General features: G+C 26.9%; 2 protein-coding genes across 5 annotated transcripts; both read left to right on the top strand.

Annotated features, from left to right (window-relative positions):
- The first annotated feature begins 8,236 nt into the window (after nt 1-8,236).
- LOC110599829 (CBL-interacting serine/threonine-protein kinase 6) lies at nt 8,237-10,051 on the top strand. The gene has a single exon (XM_021736408.2). The coding sequence runs from the start codon at nt 8,602-8,604 to the stop codon at nt 9,916-9,918; it is 1,317 nt and encodes a 438-aa protein (XP_021592100.1). The 5' UTR covers nt 8,237-8,601; the 3' UTR covers nt 9,919-10,051.
- A 6,529-nt stretch (nt 10,052-16,580) lies between these two features.
- Nucleotides 16,581-20,855, top strand: LOC110630952 (cytochrome c oxidase assembly factor 6). Of its 4 annotated transcripts, XR_006348371.1 has the most exons (5): nt 16,613-16,702; nt 16,792-16,929; nt 17,036-17,156; nt 18,746-19,805; nt 19,963-20,855. XR_006348371.1 is itself a non-coding variant. In XM_021778613.2 (4 exons), exons 1-4 carry the CDS (start codon nt 16,652-16,654, stop codon nt 18,829-18,831), a joined length of 396 nt encoding a protein of 131 aa, XP_021634305.2. In that variant the 5' UTR covers nt 16,581-16,651; the 3' UTR covers nt 18,832-20,849. The 4 variants fall into 4 exon arrangements, 3 of the variants coding, with proteins under 3 accessions (XP_021634305.2, XP_043805938.1, XP_043805939.1); XM_021778613.2 differs by having other exon boundaries at nt 16,581-16,702; nt 18,746-20,849; XM_043950003.1 differs by lacking the exons at nt 18,746-19,805; nt 19,963-20,855 and adding an exon at nt 17,799-18,224 and having other exon boundaries at nt 16,615-16,702.
- Nucleotides 20,856-21,238: the final 383 nt, after the last annotated feature.

The following is a 21,238-nucleotide window of genomic DNA, read 5'->3' as shown; positions in this document are numbered from 1 at the left end:
AAGTTGTGAGATTATATTCTTAACTTCTCTTCATTTTATTTCTATTTTCTATTAATTTCTATTTTTGAGGAACACCACCTCCATTGTTGTCTCTTAAGAATTCAAAAGGCCTATTGAATCTCTTGGAAAGACAACATATTGCTAATTAACCCAATTAAATCCATAATTGTTCAATTGAGTTAATAACAAGTAGCAATTAGCATATTCGTTTATGTTAAGGAATTAATAGATTTGATTTAAATAATTCGTGTGTTATTATTGATCAAGTTTTGGTTCTTCTCTCTTAAAGCAGTTAACTAATTAAATCTATACGCATGTTGTGGTTATTAGTTAACTAGAAATTAATTTAAGTACAAAGCAGATTAATTTAATCATAAGAAAGAACTAGTGGGATTCGCATATTTAAATACTATAACCAAATAATAGATAATAAAATGAATTGTTTTTCTAATCAATGGTCAATTGTCAACCTCTTAATTTGATTACCTTCAGCTGAATTTTAATCGAATTATTTGTTTCACTATCTCAATTGCATTGTTTTCTTCTTTAAAGTTTTTGGCTTGCCCAAGACAAAAATTAATTTCTTCAAACAAAAATTCTCTTCTTCTCCCTTTTTATTTTAAACTATTCTTCTTATTCAACTAGTCATCTAAATTAAACAGAGTTAAGATCTCTATGGGATCGACAATCATTTTTCCTATCTACAAATTCTTTTGAATCAAGAAAAGTGAGATAAGTTTTAGTTGACAGATTCAACGCTCATCAAATTTTAGCATTGTTACCGGAGACCTTTAATAGTTTATTTTTATTTTTATGACCAGATTTGAGAATAGCATAATTTAGTTTGATCTAGAAATCAAAAAGACTCCAAAAAGGTTGAGAAAGCAACCAAGTTATAAAAACAGGCCAATTCAGAAGCCTCTCAACCATTTGCCCGATCCATTCTGCCAACCGAAGACACCACGTCTTCAACACCAACTGAGCTTCCAATTGACACCAATCGAAGAGACACTATGGCTGCAGCTGCCGCTGAAGAACAACTCCTTTGTATCACATGTCTAGTGTTGAATGCACTCTTGGAATTGCGAACAATATGATTCACTTGTTATCAAAATTGCAAGATTTGGAGAATGAAGACTCCATCATCATCTAAAAGAATTTTATGTGGTTTGTTCAAGTATGAGACCACAGAGTATAACTAACAAACAAATAAGGTTAGTAACTTTTCCTTTTACTTTGATTGAATCCGCTAAGGATCGGCTCTACTATTTACCTCCAAGTTCAATCACCACTTGAGGGTAAATTAGAGACTTATTCTTAGAAAGGTTTTTTCCAACAACTAAAGCATCATCTATAAGAAAGGAAATAAGTGGAATCAAACAAAGAAAAAAATGAAACTCTACATGAATATTGGGAACGTTATAATAAATTAATTGTAAGTTGTCTAAAACATAGAATCACTCTAAAACAGCTCAACCTTCACTTCTATGAAGGACTTTTGCCATTAGAAAGGAGAATAATAGATGTTGCTAGTTGAGGAGTCATTGAGGAAATAGAACTTGAAGAAGGTAAAACTTTGATCTCGAAATTGACTGCCAATTTTAGACAGTATGACCGAGATGAGGACATTCCTAGGAATAAGAATTAGGTAAGTATTGCATCTTTAGAATCTAAAATTTCATAACTTACCACCGTAATTCAACAATTGGTTGCAGAAAATAATATACAAACTTGTGGTATTTGCAAAAAAGTCAACCATCTTATAGATATGTGTCCTGCCCTTTAGGAAGATGTGCAGTAGGGTAGGGTTATGCCATTAGAGGATTCAATGGACAACAAAAGAAGTATGATCCATTTTCAAGTACTTACAATCCGGAGTAAAGAGATCATCTAAATCTTAGCTATGGGAATAGACAATAGAACTTCCAACCAAGAGCAAACTATCAAGCTGCAAAATCAGGTATGTCTCTAAAAGACATTGTTTAATCCATTCCTAATAGCACTCTTACTTTTCAACAAGAAACGAAATCGAACATACAGAATTTAGAGAATTAAATGAGCCAACTTGCTATATTAGTGAGCAAGCTGGAATCTCAAGAGAAACTGCCCTCCCAAACCGTGCCAAATCTAAAACAGAACGCAAGCGCAATTACGCTGCGAAGCGGAAAAGAGCTAAAATCTACTAGCCTGAAGAGGTTTGCTCAAGGCAGTACGGCAGACCTAATGCCAGAAGCAGAAATAGAAATTCCAACAGAAAATCAGCTTCAAAAATTATAGGTAGAACAACCTCCAATTCGGATAACAAGTCCTCCTTTTCTTGAAAAACTTGCTCAATCAAAAAGAGAAAAGGAAGAAAAAGATATTTTCGCAAAATCTAGGTAAATATACCCCTCTTTGAAACCATAAAAAAAATACTCAGGTATGCGAAATTTCTAAAAGACCTTTGCATTAATAAAATAAAAAATATTGTATGGATACGAAAAGATTAAAATAGGGAAGAATGTGTCAGCTGTACTTTAAAGAAAGTTTTTACAAAAATATAAAGATAAAGGCATGTTTGGCATATCCTGTAAAGCAGAAAGCCTTAAAGTCAAGAAGACAATGTGTGATTTAGGAGATTCCATAAATGTTATGGCTCTGTCTATTTATTTATCTTTGGATGCAGGTCTTTTGAAACAAACCGGAATCACACTCCAACTCGCCGATAAATCAACAGTCTATCCTAAAAGCGTGTTGGAAGATGTTTTGGTCCAAGTGGGCAAATTAATTTTCTCAGCAAATTTCTTTGTCTTGGACATTAAAGATGACAGTTCTTCCAACTCTATAGATTTATTGTTAGAAAGACCATTTCTTAGTACAGCTAGAACAAATATCGACATGATCGAAAAGTTTTATAGTTTAGTGATATTAATGTCATAATCTCTTCATTTTGAAAAATAAAAATAAATCAATTGTGATTTTAAAGTTATAAAGATAATAATTGGAGTTTTATAAATGCACAGACTTAATAATTGTATATTATTTTCGAGACTAACTAAAAATAATACATCACACTAATTTCACATATTATTAATAATTTTAAAAGAAATGATAATCTTATTTAGCTAACGACCTACAAAACATATGTAACGAATAGCATTTGAAAATACATGAATTAAGTTTTGAAGCCAAAGGGATTAAATAACTAATTTTATTAAATTATTGAAGTTAAATAATAATTTTCTTAATTATAAGATATATAAAAAGCTTGAAATTGTAGTACATGCTTTTTCCACAAGGCTTGGTGGACATCCATTTTCGGAGTCCAATTTTAACCATTAAACATGTATATCCCAATTTCTCTCTTCGAATTTTAAAAGAAAAATATTTTTGATAATTTAAATAATTGCATATTAATATTATCAACTTTTTCCCTTTATTCCGAAGCAAATGCATGGGGAGGCGGTGGGACCAGTCTACGAAAAATAGGAGACTCTGCGAAGGGAAAGATAAAATTTTATTATTTATATATTAGTAATATTTATAATGATAAATAAAGAATATTATCTCATATTATTTAATTTATCAAATTTATTATTTAATTTTGAGCCTCCATTAAAAGTGTAATGTGGGACCAGAGAAATTCAGTCAGCATTTGTTTTTTTATCTTTGCTTTTTTTTTTATTTAATATATTATAATTATCATCAATTTTTTAATAATAAAAAGCTACAGGTGATTGAACAGGTGTTAACATAACATGATTACACTACAGCTAATTCTGTCCGCTTGATTGCACCGTCGGATCAATTAGCGGAATATGAAATCTAAGGGCGATAGTCAATAGGTTTAAATTTATTGTTTTATCTTTTTCTCAAAATTGGAAAAAAATAAATTCACAAAAAATTTGGAAAATATGCCTTGGCTCTTCCCTAAAATTGTTTAGATTTGAAATTTAATGTTTCATTTTTTTTTTAATAAACTATCTGATCTCTAAATTCTATTAAAATATTTTATTATAATTTTTAAAATTAAAATATTAATTAATAAATTTCTCTATATATATTAAAGTGGAAGTAATAATCCAAATGAGCGTAATAATGATTAATGAGGAGTTGTTTCCACTAATGATGATTAGTAAATTAAGGGTGGAAATTTTGTGTGATTGCGGCCGCCGAGCACGAGGTGGGCGCTGTATATTATACCATGCATTGCCGACTCATTCATGTGCACCTTCTCGTTTTCCTTCCTAGCAGTCGTTTCATCAGTCAACAGTCTCTCGTTTCCTGTCACTTTCTCGCTTGCCATTTTCAATTTTGCTTCATCTTTCTTAAATTTTATCTAAAATTTACTTTTATATTTTTAAAATATATCAAAATTAATACTAGTTAAGATTTATACTACCAAATTAATAATACTAATTAATAAATTTGGAGCAAAATTTATATATATTAATAAATTTATATATATAAATCTTTAAAAGTATAAAAAATGACTTTAACATTTTGAAATAATAAATTATTTTTAATGAAAATGATTTAATTTTTTATTTAAATAAAAAATATTTTCTTTATTTATTAATTCTTTTGTATATCTTAAATATTAAAAATATAAATAATATTTTTTTAAAAATATTTTCTGTAAAATAAAATGAAAGAATAGTTCTTCTTTGTAAGTGATTGGGAAGTGAGGAACACAAACGTGAATAGCCTGGTTCGCCCACTTGTCGTAATTGTCGATGTAAGAAAATAGGAGCCATCCATTTGAAGCTGTTCTAGATTTCATAGTAAAGCTTTTGAAAAATTTGGACTTCAAAATGCGGCAACTTGTCGTCTCCACTTTTCTATTTCCGTTGCCAATTTCTTTTATCGGCGGCCCATCAATTTCCAGGTTTTTCTAAAATAAAAAATTATAGATGGGAGAGAATACATATATTTTGAAAATTTATTATAGCAATGTTTATTCTATTTATTTTTCTTAACCTTTAGATTATAAAATAATTTATTTATTTTTATAATTACTATATGATAATTACTGGGTTTCTTCTTATAATAATTATTTATATCACTGTAAAATAATTAAGTGGCTTACTTATTTTTTATTTTAATAACACATTTTAATTTTTTAATATTTTTTACTACAAAGTTCTTTTAATGATGAAAGATTTATCAATTTTGTATATGTGTGAGTAAAAAGAATCTTTAAAGCTGTAATTATTATTAATAATAATAAAATAAATACAATTGTCTTGTAGAGCAACATGGACTAGCATTCCAACCTTTTTAGTTGTCTTTTAGTTTTAGCCCATACGACATTACGATTTGCTATAAAATCTCAAATACCTTCTATTTTATAAATGAGTATACCAACCCAATAATAATAATAATAATAATGATTATTCATTAATGTTTTACCTTGTAATATAATCATGTAAAAGTATAGCCAATAGTCTTTAGTTGGGCTGATTAGTGGCATAGCTAACAGTTTCCCAGGCAACTAATCAAGTGAGAAATCCTGCCAAGACAACCCATTCAATCACCTCCTCAATCGCTCGCTGCAGGCGGAAAAAAATCCCTACTGCAAAGAGAGTAATAGCAACATGCAAGCTTCCTTAAAATCCAAATAAAAGTAAAACTTAAAACTTCATGCACTATTGGGGATTTAAAACTCTTCATAAAGTGAAAACTAAATAAGAATGATAAAAAATTAAAATTTGATTTCTTAAAATTTTTTAATCAGAATTAAAATTAAATTTTGGTACGATTTTGATATGATTCTATATATTTTCATTTTAGTTTGATTCGATTTTAATATTAATTCTTTTTTCGATTTCAATTTCCATGTATAAATTTTAATTTTTAAAATAAAATTTAAATTTAAATAAAATAATTAAATATTTTTAATATAATAGTAATATTATTTATTTACATTAATAAATTTTATATTTAAACTTTAAAATAATATCCGGTTAAAAAAAACTTTAAAATAATATAAATATTCATAATACATATAATATTTTTAAGTAATTGAATAACCATTCATAATATAATCTTTTTATTATAATTTTTAAACTCTTAAAAAAAAAAAGTAAAAGAAAACTTTCAATAAAATTTCATGTTGCAATGTTTCGAAATAAATTATAATTAAATAAAATTTTATTATTTTTATAATATGTTATAAATTTATTTAGTTTTATTTATTTTTTATAATAAAATTATGTTATTTTATCTAAAATTCTGTAATATTTAAAATTATATAATATAATTAAATATTATATTTTTAACTAATCACAATTATTTTAATTTAATTTATTTTTAATTTTATCAAATTATATTTTATTAATATATATAATTGATTTTAATAATTTATATTTTATTAGTATAAATTTTATTAATATAGAGATAATATATAATTAAATAATTAAATTAATTAAATTATATTCTTATAAACTTTTAATAATTAACTAGTGAATAAAATATATAATATTTATATATATATATATATATTTATATATAATTATTTTAATAATTTATATTTTATTAATATAATTATATTAATATTGAAATAATATATATACATAATCTACTTAGATGATACGAACTTTAATTAACTAATAAAATTAGTTAAATTACACTATTATAAATATTTAATAATTAATTAGTGATTAAAAAATATAATAATTTTATATTATTATTATATATAAAAATAATAATAACAATTATAAATGCATATACATATATATAATTATTTTAATAATTTATATTCTGATACTATAATTCTAATAATATAATTTAATTACCGTATATTATATATATATATAATTCAATTAGTGTATATTATATATATATATATAATTTATTTAAATAACATAAATTTATAATAATTAATTAAATTGATTAAATAAAATAATAAAAAATATTTAATAATTAAATAATATTATAATTATATATATGTAATTTTATTAAAATTATATAATAGATAAAATATATTATTAAAATGGTATATGAGAATTAGAGTATTACTATAAATTATTTAAAAAATATATATTTATAAATTAATTTTTCAATACAATTTTAATTTAATATAATTTTAATATAATTTCAGTTTAATTTTAATATAATTTTTGAAAAAAATTAAAATTAAAACTCAACATTTAAATAAATTCAATTTAATATAATTCTATTTTTATATTTTTATTTTTATTTTTATTTTTATTTAATTCTATATAATTTTTAAGAGATTCTAGAGAGAAGGAGAAAACTCAAACTAGTGAGAGAAAAAGAATTTTCTTCATGAAAAATTATTTATAAATTTATTTATTAATTAATTTTATAAATTGACGTTGGAGGACCAGTAAGTTTTAGGTGGGATGAACCACATGTGATGTGAGAATGTGAGCCTTTCAGTCTTGATTGGATTTAGCTTCATTATCACTGAACCTCGCCTCTTCATTGTAATAGTAGGGTCCACCTTCTACGTAGGTTTGACGTCCAATTCCCAAATATCCCGTCGTACTATTTTTACTCTACTGTCACGCTCTATGTTGTAGCTTATCACTAAGCCTTATATTTGGAAACTTTGTTAGAGGAAAGAAAATAACGATGCAAAATTAAATTTTAAATATTAAAGATTGATTCATTTCATAATTTTTTTATATTTATAATATTTAAAAATATTATAAACGGTGCTAAAAGTAAAATAAGGAAATACTTGTAAAAATATTATAGTTTTTGTTTATTTTTCTTTAAATAGAAAAAAAATTACTCTTTTTTTAACAGGATATTATTTTCAGTCTATTTTTTAAAATTTTATATAAAATAAGATACATTATTTTTATTTCCTTTTTAAATTCTTAATTTTCGCCAGACCAAACAGTTGCTTAACGCCCTAAACCTTCCCTTCCCTTCCCCCCTAGACCCTACACACACAACCAAACAAATTTCGCATATGCCAAAAAAACCCTATTGAAGGATACAACTGTAATTACCTACTCATCAAATCCCAATAGAAGCCTCGCGCGTGTCCAAATTGATGACCTACAGCCGTAGGATGGTGCCAAGTGCCAACCATGAATTGCCGTCAGATCATGTTACTGATTGTGGCATGAACAAGGTTTTATAGCCGTCAGATCGTGTTTCTCATTGTTCGGGTTTTGTAGCCGTCAGATCATGAATCGGGAAATCATGTTAGGGACAGAAAGGTAATTATACCAGCCACCTTGCTGCTCTATAAATTGCCGCCATGGGGCAGGCCTGAAGAAGTTGTCATTTTTCTGCCTGTGTTTGGGTTAGGGATTGTTTGTGGGATTAATCACTAAATTTCCGATTTCTCTTTTTTGGGGAGAGATTCTCCTGTGGGGAATGCGGAAAGATGATAGGTGCTTTGCTGACAAAGAGTGAACTGTGTGGCCGTGCCAAACGGTGGATCGGCGGCAGAAATTGCCACCGGAAACACGTCGAGGACGGGTGATCCTTTCTCAATCAAGAAAACCGCACAATCTCGCTCGTTTTTAATTTTTTTCTTTCTCAGATTTTTTTTTCCGTTACTCGCACCTCCACATCTCATTTTCTCGTTTGTATATACTAGAATAAAATCTCATCTCTGTAGCGATTCTCTCTGTGGAGATGGCAGAAAGGAGCAGAGATGGTCACCCGACTGTGCTCCATGGGAGATACGAGCTCGGCCGGATGCTCGGACATGGCACCTTCGCTAAGGTATACCACGCTCGGAATTTGCAGACGGGAAAGAGCGTGGCGATGAAGGTGGTCGGCAAAGACAAGGTCATAAAGGTCGGTATGATGGAGCAAATCAAGAGGGAAATCTCTGTTATGAAGATGGTGGAGCATCCGAATATCGTCGAGCTTCACGAGGTCATGGCGAGTAAATCTAAGATCTATTTCTCCATGGAACTTGTTCGAGGCGGTGAGTTGTTTGCTAAGATTGCTAAGGGTCGGTTGAGGGAGGACGTTGCTAGAGTTTACTTCCAGCAGTTGATATCAGCCATCGGTTTTTGTCATAGTCGCGGTGTTTACCACCGTGATTTGAAGCCGGAAAATCTTCTTCTCGATGAAGATGGCAACTTGAAGGTTACTGATTTCGGGCTCAGTGCTTTCACTGATCACTTGAAGCAAGATGGTTTGTTACACACTACCTGCGGCACACCAGCGTATGTTGCACCGGAGGTTATCGGGAAGAAAGGGTACGACGGAGCTAAAGCAGATCTCTGGTCCTGTGGTGTTATTCTATATGTTCTTCTCGCTGGATTCTTGCCATTTCAGGATGATAATATCGTTGCTATGTATAGAAAAATCTACAGAGGTGACTTCAAATGTCCACCGTGGTTCTCCCCTGAAGCTCGCAGACTAATCACAAAGCTTCTCGATCCAAATCCAAGCAGTCGAATTACAATAAGCAAGATAATGGATTCCTCGTGGTTCAAAAAATCAGTACCCAAAACAGTAAGAACTAAAGAGGAAATGGAATTTGATGCCTTCAACGGAGAAGAAGATGGCAACAACGGAGGCAAATCAAAGCAACCGGAAACGCTTAATGCATTTCACATAATATCTTTATCAGAAGGGTTTGATTTATCGCCACTCTTCGAAGAGAAGAAGAGGGACGAGGAGGAGGAGCTGAGGTTCGCCACAACAAGGCCGGCGAGCAGCGTGATTTCAAGACTAGAGGAGGTGGCCAAGGCAGGGAAATTCAGCGTGAAGAAGAGCGAAACAAAAGTGAGGATGCAAGGACAGGAGAGTGGAAGGAAAGGGAAATTGGGCATAGCAGCAGAGATATTCGCAGTAACGCCGTCGTTTTTGGTGGTGGAGGTAAAGAAGGATAACGGTGACACACTAGAGTATAAACAATTCTGTAGCAAAGAGCTGAGACCGGCACTCAAGGACCTAGTGTGGACGTCTCCCGCCGGCACTTCTACGATTGCCTGAGATGAGAAGTGAGATATGGAGGTGGGAGGGAAATTGAAGATGGTTATGTGATTGGATTTGGATGTTGTTGGTAATTGTTATTCTTGATCTTGTTCTTGTTTTTGTTATTAATGTGATTGTCGTTTGAGATTTACATCTTTTAGTTTAATTATATGAATTAAAATTCTATGAAATTTGATTTAGTTTCCAATAAAACTTAATTTTATTGCTAAATTGAAATGAATATATATAATTATACTTGGTTTAATTTTATACTATGAGTAAAATCTTTTTAAAAAAAAGTTGTAATAATTAACGAATGTATACTATAGATATATTAATAAATGTAAAATAACTTCGTAAATTTTATAATATAGGAGATTTATATATGTCAATATAAATAGCATAAAATAAATAATCTATTTTAATTAATCGATAGTAATTGTTAAGTTTTTAATTAATAAATATAAAATCCTTAATAAAATTAATAATTGAGATATAAAATTTTCATATTTAAAAAGTATTGTAAAGTAAGTTTTATAAAATTTATTTTAATATTCACTAATACTTTTAGTTATAATTGATTTTATAAAATAAAATGAATTTTTTTTTATTAAAACATGCATAATTTTAATTTCGTTTAAATTAAAAAATTTTATGCTAAACGGGTTAATAGAAATTTTAAGCCAAAGAATTTAAAAAATTGAAAAATTTATTATTTAATTTTAAAAAATTATATTAAAATATTTATAAAATTATAAAAAAATTTATTAATTAATCATTTCATTCATTCGTTTATTATTTAATTTATGTAATTTAAAAAATTTAATAATTAATTTTTAATTTTATAAAAAATTTAATAATTAATTATTTTATAGAGAATTATTAAAATTAATAGTGGTTAATTAATAAATTTTTTAAAATTTTAAAAATATTTTAATATATTTTTTAAATTAAAAAAATAACTAATTAGTTTATATATATTATAAAACTTAAATAACAATTTTATTTAAAAAAAATTTAGGTGTTTACAGTAACACTAATTTTACAGGTATTAATTGTCTGTTGAGGTAGATAACTTTTTTATTAAATTCACCCATTTAGTACTAATTAATAAATTTACACCTTTTTAGTTTTTATTTAGTTTAAATATATTATTTCTTTTATAAGTGATTTTTAAAATATAATTTAACCATATTAGAGTACATATTTTTTTTAAATATTTTTAATTTTTCAAAAAATAAAAAAAAATAATTAAATAGAAATAATTTTTATATTTTCTCAAAACTTCAAATTTTGTAGTTAGAATTACCCGTCCAAAACAAGTCTTAGTTTCATTCGTTTAACAATGGAAGAGGCGCAGGGAGGGGTAGGGTAATGTGTAGGTTGAAATTAGGCAGAGAAAATGTGTGATTGGGCAGAAATTGAATAATTGTGTAGTGTCAGTGCATTCATAAAGCTGTATAAGGTAAAGGTCCCATCTGTTTTAATGATAAGCAAGTTGTGGTCACTGTCTTCTTGTGAATTCTTGTCAGTCTCCAATTTGCCAAAACTATGCCAGCTTAGGTGGATTTCAGAATACTTCTTCAATTTTTTTATAGAATAATCTCTCTTTTTTTTTCCTATTAGGCATAATTCATAGATAGACATTCAGATGGAAAGGAGTATAAAACAAAGTTCAAGAGCAAGGAAGGATTACATCTAATACAAAGTTCAACTTTCTAGTTAAAAGATGAGCAGTTTGATTATATATTTCCATTTACCCAAGAGAAATAGACAAATGACTTGGCAAGCTCCTTTTGAATCATCAATTATATTCTGAATGCTCAAGAGAGTTATAAATCTTTTACAACTCTCAATAACCGTGGCACAGTTCCTTCGACAATAATTTTAGGTAAAATTGTCTTCTTAATAAGAGCGACATGTTATGATTTTTAAGAGCAAGGAGTCCATAATAAAATTACAAATGATAGTAAACATCTAAAAACTTTACAGGCTAATCTCAAACAATAAATATTAGTAATATACCTTATAGTTAATTTGTTGGCCATAGTTATTTTTTATATTTTTAAATATTTAAATTTATTATATAAAAATTATTATTTATTTTTAGTGTTAATTTAATTGAATTTTAAATAAAAATAAAATTTATGAAAATATATTATAATTGTGATATTTTTATTATATTTAAGTAATATTTCTAAATGTTTATAATCGTTATTCTTATCATTATTGAATAATGATTAAAATTATTAAAATTTATTATATTATTTATTTTTTAGTAAGCAACTGATTTCATAATTTGAAATATATAATATATCTAGAACTAATATGTAGGTATTTATTTTATAAATAAATGCACTGAATTTATTCGCTTAAAAAATTCATATGAAAAATAACTTGTGTCTATAGATTACTCAAGTGATGGTTGTGTAAATGATCATTTAATTTGAAATCAATAAATAATCTTATATAAAAACTTTTATATTTTAATTTATTTTACATGTTACTTAGTTATTAATAATAAATGATGATGATAAATTGAATATATTAAGAACTGTATGAAATTATTTATATAATTGGAATAAAATTCATCTCTTTATGTTAAATTAGAAAATATTGCATTTGTTCTCCGCTAACATTAATCATAAGAGTCTTGCGCAAAATGAAATAAAATTAATAAATGAAATTTAAAATTTTGTTTAATTATTCAATAATTAATAGATGAAATATAAATATTAAATTAAAATATTTATAATGTAAGATATTAATTATATTGATAAATTATACATTAAAAAATTATAAATTGAAAAATTAAATTAAATTAATTTTTAAGCCACCAATATGGAAAAGACACCCAACAAAAATAAACAAACCCAGATCTGTAAATCTCACCTCATATAGCACATTCAAATTCCAAAAAACTATACAAGAATAAAAAACTATGAACAGGAGATCACCAAGGTGAAGCAACGCCGTTCATCAGAGTGAAGCTCGTACTACCACTGTCTCACTCTCTACCGCTTTCGTCTCTAACCTCTAAAAAGATAGCTCAAAAACATTATTATTAAGTATAGGTAGTAGCTGTAAATGATGAATATTTCATTGCATAAATGATTACAATTATAAAAAATAATCAATAAATAAATTAATATTAATAATTGATATACAAACAAATCCTATGCATATATCTGGTGAAGGTATTTAGATTTAGGAAGGGAATATTTAATTATGTAAGGAATAATCACATGTGTTATCATGATAATCAATTTTAACTTCAAGCATAAATTAGGGTTGGTGGGTCACGGAAATGGACAAATGCCCAATGCATATTCATTAACAGTAATTATTATTATTATTATTATTGATTAATAATTTACAAAACCATAATGATTTGATTGCTCCAATCAAACTATCCCATTATAATTTGAAAATAATTAAATTTCTATATTTTTACGCAAGGGTGTGAATATATTTATTTTATTTTTTTATTTTTTAAGGGTTAAATAAGTTTTGATTTAATATAATATTATTATTTAATAATAAATATTATTTTTAATATAATTTTTAAAAAAATTACTATTTCTATATAATTTTTTTGATTTTTATGTTAATTAGAAATTTATCTAATAGTTAATATTATAAAAATAATATTTTATTATGAATATCATATTAAGTTTAAAATTATTTGACCTTATAAAAATTTAATTAATTAAAAAATTGAATTAATTTATTTAGGCGTTGAGTAAAATACACATACTTAATTAGAATTATTTTCAAAAATATTTAATCCACGTTTTTTATTCACTAAACTAAATCTCCTTCCATTCAATTTTTCGTTAATATATGAGAAAGTATTAAAATATTTTTAAGAATATATTATTTATTTATTGTTAGATTAATATTGAAATTACTATTTATATCTGTTTATTTTTATATTTTAATTTAATTAAATTAAAAATAAATAAATTATTTTCAAATATCGAGAGGAGAATTTTTTTAGTTTAGTAGAATCAAAATATATAAACTAAATTATTGAATTTTAAATGTATATATTAATTTTAATATCAGTTAAGAATAAAAAATAATTTAATAAATTATTTTATTATAAAAAATAATAAATAAAATTTGTCTATTCAAACAAGGAATTTGTATTTCAAAAAAAAAAAAAACAAGGAATTTGAAATCGACCCGAGCGGCATATCGGGCCTCTATGTCCAAGAGTACAGAAGGATGCTTTATGAATGGGCCCACAAGAATGATGCCAGATTTAGCCAAGGGGCCCACTGTTCATCATGTGCCCAATTGCTTAGGTACAGTCTTATGGACATTAAATAATCTTATTGGAATTTAAAAAAAAAAAAGAAAGAAAATAAATGAAGTTGCACTCATTGTAGGCATGGGCCTAATACGGTTACCATCAAATCAGTTTTACGGAAAATATTATTTATATTTTTTAATATTTAAAATATTTAAAAATTTTAGTTAATAAAAAATATTTTTTAATAAAACTAAATTATTTTAAAGAAAATAATTTTTTATTTTAAAAGTAAAAAATCATTTTTTATATTTTAAAATTCTTATTAAAATTTATATATGAATTTATTAATATATTTCGTTTTTAAAATTAAAATTAGGCAATATAAAATAAATTATTTTGTTAAAAATATTTTTTCAATATAAATTATTTTGTGCAAAATGGATGGAGAATAAAAGTCTATCCAACTCTTTTTTTTGTTTTTTTAAATCAATGTTAAAAAGTATATCTAGCTCAAGAAAAAGAAATGAATTACAGAAAGAGCATAAGTTAGAATAAACTAAGCCCTAAGAAAAAAAAAAGACTCGGATAATTTTTATTATAAAGTCTAAAGATAAATATATTATACTGAAAAGAGTGAAGAATACAGAAAAAAATATAAGATTTGAAATCTCTCAATTTTACTTTCATATATTTTCTATAACATTTATACTAATAAATTTATTAAATAGTTATATCGAATTAATTTAAATATTTCATCTAATTTATATATGAATAATTTGATTGAAGTAATTAACTAATAAAAAAAATATATGAATGAAGTAAATTTAGTTATAAAACTAACTAATTTATAATGGATAAACATAATTTGAATTTAAATTTGATTAAACACTCCTAAATATAATTCATCCACAAGTTAGGAAGTTCTCAACTTTGAATCCTATTAAGACATATATTTGTATAATATGTTTTATTTTTTATTTCCTGATTATAATATTTATTTATATTTATAAAAATTTAAAATATAAATAATATGTTTTATTTGCAAAGTCCCTACAATAATAGATATTTGAAAATAATAATTAAGGCGTTCAAAAATAACTTGTATTTAAAAAATATTTTTCAACAAGATATTTTATTTTTTATTATTTAAATTTAATTTAAAAAATAAAATTTATTAATAAATTTATATAAAATGTTTTTAATAAAAATCTATATATATATATTTTTTAAAGAAGAAATAATATTTCTTAAAATGGCTTAATTTTTCATTAAAAAAATATTTTTTATTAATTAATTTTTTAAGAAATGTTTTCTTAAAAATTAGCAAATGAAGCCTAAATAATTAAAATTAAACCTTCATTTATTTGTAAAAATAGCTTATATTTTTTATAAAATATTTTATGAAAAATGATTTTCATAAAAAATATTTTTTAACAAAATAACTTATTTTTTATTATTTAATTTTAATTTAAAAAATAAAAAATATTAACAAATTTATATATAAGTCTTAATTCTTAATAAAAATTTTAAAGGGTAAAAAATAGCTTATTATTTTTAAATTACTTATTTTTTTATTTAAAAAATATTTTTTATTAACTAAATTTTTTATATATCTTAAATATTAAAAAATATAAAAAATACAGTTAAAAATTAAAACTATTAATAAATATAAATATATCAAATATGCACCTTAAAAATCCATTATTCTTGACAACGTTAATATTAATTAATTTATTTAAATTTTAAACGAACCACGTTAATAATTTATTGAGTCAATTCAATGGGTATGCAAAAACAAAGTTCATTTAATTTGTTTCATTTGATTTTTTTAAATTTATTTCGATTTAATTTAGACGTTATTTATTTTTAATATATATATAATTTATTTTTTATGTAAAAAATATTTTGTTCAAGAAAATAACTTAATTTGTATATTTAATTATAATTTTAAAAAATAAAGATATTAATAAATTTATATAGTGGGTTGATAAAATGTTGAAATTCTATAAAATGACTTATTTTTTAAAAATTAACTTAAAATTTTTATTAAGAAAATATTTTTTATTATCAATATTTTTAGATATTTTAATATAAAAAATATATTTTTTAAAAAATATTTTTCATAAAAGAAACAAAAGTTTAAGCCCAAATATTTTTTTAATTTTTTTTATCTTTAAAATATTTAAAAAATTAATAAAAAAATATTTTTTTAAAAGAAAAAATTAAATTATTTTTAAAAATGATATTTTCATAACTGCATGTATAAATTGTATTATTTATAAAAACATTTTATTGGTAGTTTTCAATTTGAACTTAGAATTTAGTTCGGCCCATCATGATTCCGGGCCCAGACAATGGTGGGCTTAATCACGCAAATGGGCCCTACGTAGCCCAATTCATATATTTTTCTCCGGAAGAGAAACTGAGCTTAGAAGAAGAAATCGAGCAGTAGAGACGAGACTCTGGCTAGCTACTAGCTGGAGCTCCAGAGCCATGGCCGTGGACGCCGATGTCCTCTCTAAATCCAGAGAAGCTTGCTATAAAGTACTCTTTCTTTTTGGCTCTTTTATCTTTAGCTCTTTATAGCGTTCTGAATGGGGATCTAATCTTGCAAAATTTATCTATTTCATCAGGCTCGTGATGCTTTTTACGCCTGCCTGGAGAAGGAATCCGGCAAGAAACCAACGGAAATTGGGTCGGTGGGACTTCTCTACCCATTGGAATGTAAAAGCTGGAGAGCGGAATTTGAGAAGAATTGTCGAGCTTCTTGGGTAAACTGACACGAGGCAATCTCATTTTAATTGATTTTTTTGCTGTTGTATTATTGGTTCTTTGATTTTTTTTTTTTTCAAATTCCGCTTTGATTTTGAACTGTAGGTGAAGCATTTTGATCGGTTGTACTGCAAGAACAAGAGGGTGGAGAGGCTATTGGATGACAAAGACTCCAGGCCAGGCTCATTGTCGCTTCCACAGCCTTATGCATTCAAGCCCACCAACAGTTAAAATTAACCTTTCTTTTTTAAGGTTTTTGGTTATCTGGGTTGTCTTTGAAGTGTTGTTCTCTCTGTAGTTGATGAATTTGGACTTTGTACAGTGATAATATTTTGTTTTACTTGCGATTGAGCTTGACTATACAATAGTCTGTTGAAGTTTTAAAGCTGGATGTATGATAAACTTTGACATTGATTTCTGATTTTTGAGGCTGATTGTTGCGTTCTTTTTTTTTTTTTTTTCATGCTGTTTTGATACCATCAAGTGATTATGTGCAGCAAGCTTGCAAATTGGAAGTAGATGAACAAATTACATTAACGGTTTTAAAGCTCATTCCCCTTTAGACAGATGAAAGTTACCATAATGGTTAAGTTGTCAATTAAGACTAAGGAATGATAGAACAAACTTGAATGCTTGCTGTAATGATACTGAGTCTGTCGCTAGCATTAGAAACTAAATTACAAGTGGGTGTGTTGTTGCCGTGGATTACAGGCTTAAAGAACCTGCAGTAAAATCAAGTGTTGAGGTTGATGGTCTAATGGCAGCTGTTCAGTAAAGTGTCTTTTGAAAGATGTATGATGGCTATTGAATGAGTCCTGAGTTGTAATGATTGCGTACTTAGCTTGTTGATGTTGAATCCTTCAAATAGGGCTTCCAGGCAAGCCGTTGGTGAGTCTGAGTCTGTCCAATTGGACAAGCTATCTAAACGGATGATCCCAAGCAGAGAAACTCTTGCTGTTTCAGTAGTCAACTTGTCGTCAATCAGATGCTCTGCTCGCCCAGTAATTGAGGAGTGTGCTATATCAAGGTGTATTTGGACCTGCAAGTGATGCTGCCTACTGAACTATGGAAGTAGGATAAAATTAGTACTTAAGGATGTTGTTTTTGCTTGAATGCTCAGTTAGTATATATATTTTTTTTCCATATTTTCCATTTCACTTGATGCCTAATTTTACAAATGGAGGTAATTGAAACACACAAGGGGAAAGTTCTGATACTTGCGGTTTCAGCTTCTCAGTTGTAACCATTAATCTCTGATGGCTATATGTTAATTTTTCTGAGCACTTGCATAATCAATGATGTTGTCCCCCTACTCCCTGGTCATGTAAAATCAAAATATTACCTTAATATGCTTTTAGCATTCGATTTTTCTTTTGTGTCACTTTGTGGTTGTGATTTTAGACCCCATTAAACAATTTTTTTCAGTCAATATCAGTGGTAATGTTGATGTAGACAAAAAAGATTGATCCCTTATATCTTCCCCCTCAAGAATAACAGGGTGTTTTAGAATATTTTTCCCCCCTTTTTTTTCAGAGTGGTGGGGGTGGGGTGTTAAGGTGAAATTTGCTAGTGTGGAATAAGCTGATAATATCTAGCTTAGTGATGGAGAGGTTGTTGAATTGTTTCAGTTACATATTCTCCTTCCAACTTCCAAATCCAGGCCTTTTCAAGTGATCTGGGGGAGTAATGAAAATTGTTGCCTGTTGGTGTCAAAACTTGTTGAGTTGTACTAAATTGTTGGCCTCTTTTCATGAGATCGTTTTTCTTGTTTGCCAGATTAAATATTTGACGATTAAGATGATATTTCTTTATCAGGTTCTTCAATAAAATGGATGCTTTGCAGAGGAAATTTTGGAATCAAGGAACCAGAAATATTTGTCATGTTTGTTGCCATTGGATGATAAACCTTTGGTCAAATACTATGAAAGGTTTAGGTAACCATTATAATTACCTATTTCATGCACAGATCTTATTATCTTGCAGTTTGATTATTCACTCAAAGTCTCTGGGTTCCTAACTTTTCGCATATTTGGTCATTATTTTTGAATCCTTAGAGAAAGCTTACTACATTTTTGGAAATTGGCAATGATGAAGACTATTTATAAATGTCTCCAAATGATGCAGTTGGGGGAACCAATTAGTCAAATGAATAACTAGGGCTTCATCTAATGAGTTAACAAAAGGATATACAATAATGGCATTGAATAAAAAATCCTGTGGCTAATTATATGCTTATTCAACTTGCTCTTTTTTCTATTTTAAAATTATCTACATTTTAATAGATAAAGCATGCTTAATTTGCAGCAGAAAATAATTATAGAACCCTACTAATCAGTCAAGCAAATGGCATGTTGCATCTTGTAGTATTGGAGAATTAGTGTATGTTGCTTCTGCAAAGCTCATGTCTGTAGCTGAAATTCTTGTTCAAAGCTTGCCCAGGAAAATTTATTGAACTAAGATGGCTGAAATAAGTAGACAGTAACCTGTACACAATGTTGACTTGGAATCTGTGTTTCTGCTATGTTACAAGCTAGTGATAGAGAGTAATGAAATGAAATTCCGAAGCATTATGGCCACCAACCATGTAAGCATTTAAAAATTGGTCGAAATACTTTTTGTTAATGAAATTGTTATAAATAAAACAAACTAGAACTCTGCAACATGTTGCCTGTTATGGGCAGTGAAAACTTTTGTTTGAGGAACTGGTTTGAGTTTAGATTTCTACCGAGTATTGTTAAAACTTTGAGCATTTATTGAGGATGGTCATGCCATATGAGCAATGCCTTGAGCATGACGTGGAGCAGGAAGTTTCAAATGTGATGAATTATGGAATGAAATCAGAATGCATATCATTATGAGGCTGGCAACAAATCAGGTACTTTTGAGTATTCAGTCCAACTGAATCCTATATCCGTGATGTGGACGAGTTTAGATAGTATATGAACGGATTTATTATGGGTTCAGATTTAGAAAATAATTCAGATGTTGGGTGGTATATAAATCTGTTTAGCTGGTTTACTCATGCTTTGCAGATTGTATCTGGGAGACTCCTTGGCCTGAATGGTGATAAGAGTAAGAAGCAATAGCATCCACAAAATCTTACAGAATTCTTTTTTTGCATCAACACGTGTGGACTAGTGAGAAAAGAAAATGTCATCATTCATAGTGTTGGCTTGAAGTCTAGCATGCACCACTGGCAGGTAATAGTTGCATCAATTTTTTATTGAGTGGATGGTATTTATCTTCTTTCTTGAGCTTCATTGTATTTGAAGCAGTTATGAAATAAAAAAAAATCAATAAACAGTTTAAAGGAAAGTATGAGTAAAAGGGTAGATTTTAATGCAAGATTTATCACAAAATACTTAAAAGAATGCAAGATGAGATTAAGTTGTTATTCTAATTCTCTCTGATAATGTAGTTTAAGTGGTTTGCAAACTGTCTCTGTAGTCTGAACTCAACAGCATGCTTTAATTAATTATTTTCAGAAAAAAATTGCTTTGACTGACTTATATTTGCAAATGTATGGGGAAAACTATTGTTTAAAGATTTTTAATAATAATTAAACAGAGGGGTAGGTGTTGCATTGACAATAAGTAGTGGGATACAAGTATGTTGATACTCCCATGTGCCTTTATGTTGGCCTTAGCAAATAAATCTGATATTTGTAAGATCTGCTGAAACTCTGTTTTCATATTCATCTATATTTCAGTTTCGATTCATTGTGTCAGTCAGGTCAGCCAGAGGCTTTGGATCTCACTTTCTCTCTTTCAGCATCCTGTTATGGTATTTTTTAACTAGGGGTTTGCGGTTTTGATTTTGAGTCTGTTTAAAACTAGAATCAAACCGATTTTGAGTTGACATTTTAGAGTGTAGGCAATAATATTATAGTAGAAATGGTAAAAGATTTAAAATTTTACGGCAGTAATTTAAAATTATTAAAAAAATTAATTTTTTATTATATATAATAATATATTAAAATATTTATTATTTAATTCTTGAATATTTTTATTATTAACAAGTTATTCCGTATATTTTTAGAAATCTATTAAAACATTTTTATCTTTTTTCTTCGTCAAAAAATTATTCTTTTCATTTTTTTTTTCGTTAAAAGTAAATAAAGTATGAGTGTGAGAAAATCTAATTTTGCCCTTTTTTAGGTATTATTATTATTAACAAGTCAGTTTTTAAATTTTTAAAAATTTATTAAAATTTTAAATTAAAAAATTATAAAAAAATATGAGTATAGAATTAATTCCTAATTTGGCTTGAATGCTTGAATGAATGGTTTCACTTTAATTTTTAGTGAAG

The sequence above is a fragment of the Manihot esculenta genome, chromosome 14 (genome assembly GCF_001659605.2).
Source record: "Manihot esculenta cultivar AM560-2 chromosome 14, M.esculenta_v8, whole genome shotgun sequence".
Classification (NCBI taxonomy): Eukaryota; Viridiplantae; Streptophyta; class Magnoliopsida; order Malpighiales; family Euphorbiaceae; genus Manihot; species Manihot esculenta.
This window is presented reverse-complemented; position numbering and strand designations above follow the sequence as displayed.